General features: G+C 46.1%; 1 protein-coding gene across 1 annotated transcript; it reads right to left on the reverse strand.

The window, feature by feature from the left end:
• Positions 1 to 205: 205 nt before the first annotated feature.
• Positions 206 to 772, reverse strand: LOC136350071 (uncharacterized). Its single transcript, XM_066301596.1, has one exon. It carries the CDS (start codon positions 770 to 772, stop codon positions 206 to 208), a length of 567 nt encoding a protein of 188 aa, XP_066157693.1.
• Positions 773 to 4,450: the final 3,678 nt, after the last annotated feature.

Consider the following 4,450-nt stretch of genomic DNA (forward strand, 5'->3'; position numbering starts at 1 on the left):
CTTATTTTGCCAAAAGGAGACGATTTGAACAAAATTGGTCGTAGGGTTCCTTCACGTACCGGCCCATTTTTTCCAGACCTTTCGCGCTCGTCATCCATCTACCTTTTCTCACTCTCACTTCTTCGCTCCCAGATGCCATCCCTTCACGCTTGACGCGATAGGAGATGTACCTGTGGCCACTTCCACTCTCCATTCCCACCACGACTCACCATTCTCGCACCCAGCCACTCACATACGTTCCCGCAATGGTCACGTCGATCAGCGACCTGCCTATCCTGTTTCCGAACGTCCACTCGTTCCCGACGTTGATGGGAACGAGCTCTGCCGCGTCCAGGTACTCCTCCAGGACCCGTCCGTAGGCATTCGCCACCGCAGAACCTAACCTCGCACTCTTTGCGTTCAGGTCCCCGGCGATGAGGACTCTCCTGCTGTCACGTCCCCTGACGTAACCCCCCAGCCGATCGAGCCACGAAGTGAAATCGTTGGTGCTCCGATTCGGCGAGAAGTACGCGGAGACGAGAGTGATCCCGTCCAGCTCCGCAGCCACAAACCCCCGGTCACGGTGAAGCGATTTCACCCTGACAACCGGCGATAGCCAGATGAAGACGTCGTCGCTGCTGTCCCGTACTAAGTTCCCTTCGGCCAGGCAGGGCTCTTGACCGAGCACCACGTCGACGTTCCTTTCCCTGATCACCTGGAACATGAGGTCCATCGCGAGAAGTCCTCTGTCCAGGTTGATCTGTAGGCACCGTAATTCCCTGTTCGCCGCCATTGGATCCTAGCACTCCACGCACACTCACTCGTACACACGCTCGCTCACACCCACTCACCCGTGTCTCACCTAGTCCTCCTTCCTCGGTCTCCCCTTCCTTCCTTTTCCTCCACTTCCCCTGTCGTCAGCAGTTGCAAGCGACTTAGGGGAGCCGGTGGTCGGTGAGTTCTTGGACCCCCCGTCCTCTTTCTTCTCCACGTCCACCGGTTCGGGTTCCTGCCTTGTCAGCGGGACCAGGGGAATGGTCAAGATTCTCTCCCCGGCTCTGGGCTCGCCCCCAGCCTTGGGTTTCCCCTTGGCTTTGGGCTCACCACTAGCGCTGAGTTTTCCCCCCTTTACGGCCTCCCTCTCGGCCTCCGGCCCTTCCTTAGCCTCGCGCTCGTCCGTAGCCTTAGGTTGCCCTTCGCCTACGGCCTTGCCCCCAGCCTTGGGTTCCTCCCTGGCTTTGGGTGTCCCGCACCCCAGTCCCCCGGCACTATGCCCCCCCTCTCTGCATAGAGGACAGTACCGCTGCGTGCGGCAGGTCGCGGCCTTGTGGCCTCCCTGCGCGCACCTCACGCACAGTCGCGAGCGGTACTCTCCCTTGCATTCACTTGCCCTATGGCCCCTTTCCCAACATCTGAAGCAGCGATCGGTTTCCCGCCGCTCCTTCAGACGACACCTCGAGATACCCACCTGCACCTCGGTGACCCTCCTCACCCGTCTAACCGCCTCGCCCTACACCAGAAGAGTGGCGGTTTGGCAGCTTCCGAAACATGGACGGAGACTGAGCAGCCTTAGCCACACTTTCTCCACTCCAGCCGCGGTTGTCACCGCCCCCACCACTTCTTCCTCGGTGGCGACTGCGTCCAGGCCGTGCACTTGGAAGGCCGCCGACCTCCCTGTACCCCCTTTCATCCTGTTCGGGCCCAGCTCCTTGGCTAGCAACTCCCGCAGTTGCCCGCCCTGTCCTCCTTTCGGCACCGTCAGTAGCATTTCCCCCTTCTTCGTCTCCCTGACGGTGTTCACCTTTACCTCTTGGCCGCCCCTGGCAACCACTTGCCTCACCTTCTTGAGGGCATCCACGTAGGAGATGCCTTCCTTCCTCGCCACGAAGATCACCCCTTCCTCTTCCCTCTTTCCCGCTCCTTGCGCCTTCTCCTTTTCTTCCTGCCAATAGAAACAAATTTTTAGGTTAGTTCCCTCGGCAGCAAGCTCCCCCAGCTTCCTAAGATGCAATCATGATGTGGTGTGACATCTTAAAGATCTCGTCGAGCTGATTAATTTGACACTTTGTTTAACAAATTTGGTCCTCATTTGCCGAATTTATCGATCTTCAAATTTTGAAAAGTCTCAAAAGTTGTGTGTTTGAGCACGTAAAGTACTATTTTTCTTGGAAATTCAACAAGATGCAATAATGATGTGTTGTGGCATCTTCAAAATCTCGTCGAGCTGATTAATTTGACACATTGTTTAACAAATTTGGTCCTCATTTGCCGAGGTTATCGAGCTTCAAAGTTTGAAAAGTCTCAAAACTTGTGTGTTTGAGCACATAAAGTCCTATTTTCCTTGGAATTTCAACAAGATGCAATAATGATGTGTTGTGGCATCTTCAAACTCTCGTCGAGCTGATTAATTTGACACATTGTTTAACAAATTTGGTCCTCATTTGCCGAGGTTATCGAGCTTCAAAGTTTGAAAAGTCTCAAAAGTTGTGTGTTTGAGCACATAAAGTACTATTTTTCTTGTTAATTCAACAAGATGCAATAATGATGTGTTGTGGCATCTTCAAACTCTCGTCGAGCTGATTAATTTGACACTTTGTTTAACAAATTTGGTCCTCATTTGCCGAGGTTATCGAGCTTCAAAGTTTGAAAAGTCTCAAAAGTTGTGTGTTTGAGCACATAAAGTCCTATTTTCCTTGGAATTTCAACAAGATGCAATCATGATGTGGTGTGACATCTTCAAAATCTCGTCGAGCTGATGAATTTGCCACTTTGTTTAACAAATTTGGTCCTCATTTGCCGAAGTTATCGAACTTCAAATTTTGAAAAGTCTCAAAAGTTGTGTGTTTGAGCACGTAAAGTACTATTTTTCTTGGAAATTCAACAAGATGCAATAATGATGTGTTGTGGCATCTTCAAAATCTCGTCGAGCTGATTAATTTGACACATTGTTTAACAAATTTGGTCCTCATTTGCCGAGGTTATCGAGCTTCAAAGTTTGAAAAGTCTCAAAAGTTGTGTGTTTGAGCACATAAAGTCCTATTTTCCTTGGAATTTCAACAAGATGCAATAATGATGTGTTGTGGCATCTTCAAACTCTCGTCGAGCTGATTAATTTGACACATTGTTTAACAAATTTGGTCCTCATTTGCCGAGGTTATCGAGCTTCAAAGTTTGAAAAGTCTCAAAAGTTGTGTGTTTGAGCACATAAAGTACTATTTTTCTTGTTAATTCAACAAGATGCAATAATGATGTGTTGTGGCATCTTCAAACTCTCGTCGAGCTGATTAATTTGACACTTTGTTTAACAAATTTGGTCCTCATTTGCCGAGGTTATCGAGCTTCAAAGTTTGAAAAGTCTCAAAAGTTGTGTGTTTGAGCACATAAAGTCCTATTTTCCTTGGAATTTCAACAAGATGCAATCATGATGTGGTGTGACATCTTCAAAATCTCGTCGAGCTGATGAATTTGCCACTTTGTTTAACAAATTTGGTCCTCATTTGCCGAAGTTATCGAACTTCAAATTTTGAAAAGTCTCAAAAGTTGTGTGTTTGAGCACGTAAAGTACTATTTTTCTTGGAAATTCAACAAGATGCAATAATGATGTGTTGTGGCATCTTCAAAATCTCGTCGGTCTGATTAATTTGGCACTTTGTTTAACAAATTTGGTTCTCATTTGCCGAAGTTATCGATCTTCAAATTTTGAAAAGTCTCAAAAGTTCTGTGATTGAGCACGTAAAGTACTATTTTTCTTGGAAATTCAACAAGATGCAATCATGATTTGTTGTAACAACTTAAAGATCTCGTCGAGCTGATGAATTTGGCACTTTGTTTAACAAATTTGGTCCTCATTTGCCGAAGTTATCGAGCTTCAAAGTTTGAAAAGTCTCAAAAGTTGTGTGTTTGAGCACATAAAGTACTATTTTCGTTGCAATGCAACAAGATGCAATCATGAATTGTAGTGACATCTTAAAGATCTCGTCAAGCTGATGAATTTGCCACTTTGTTTAACAAATTTTGTCCTCATTTGCCGAAGTTATCGAGCTTCAAATTTTGAAAAGTCTCAAAAGTTCTGTGATTGAGCACGTAAAGTACTATTTTTCTTGGAAATTCAACAAGATGCAATAATGATGTGTTGTGGCGTCTTCAAAATCTCGTTGAGCTGATTAATGTGGCACTTTGTTCAACAAATTTGGTCCTCATTTGCCGAATTTATCGAGCTTCAAATTTTGAAAAGTCTCAAAAGTTCTGTGTTTGAGCACGCAAAGTACTATTTTTCTTGTTAATTCAACAAGATGCAATAATGATGTGTTGTGGCATCTTCAAAATCTCGTCGGTCTGATTAATTTGGCACTTTGTTTAACAAATTTGGTTCTCATTTGCCGAAGTTATCGAGCTTCAAAGTTTGAAAAGTCTCAAAAGTTCTGTGTTTGAGCACGCAAAGTACTATTTTTCTTGTTAATTCAACAAGATG

Source organism: Euwallacea fornicatus, unplaced genomic scaffold, assembly GCF_040115645.1.
Source record: "Euwallacea fornicatus isolate EFF26 unplaced genomic scaffold, ASM4011564v1 scaffold_99, whole genome shotgun sequence".
Classification (NCBI taxonomy): Eukaryota; Metazoa; Arthropoda; class Insecta; order Coleoptera; family Curculionidae; genus Euwallacea; species Euwallacea fornicatus.

Excerpts from the sequence above, each read along its gene's own strand:
- LOC136350071 (XM_066301596.1), bottom strand. The coding sequence starts at position 772 with ATGGCGGCGAACAGGGAATTACGGTGCCTACAGATCAACCTGGACAGA.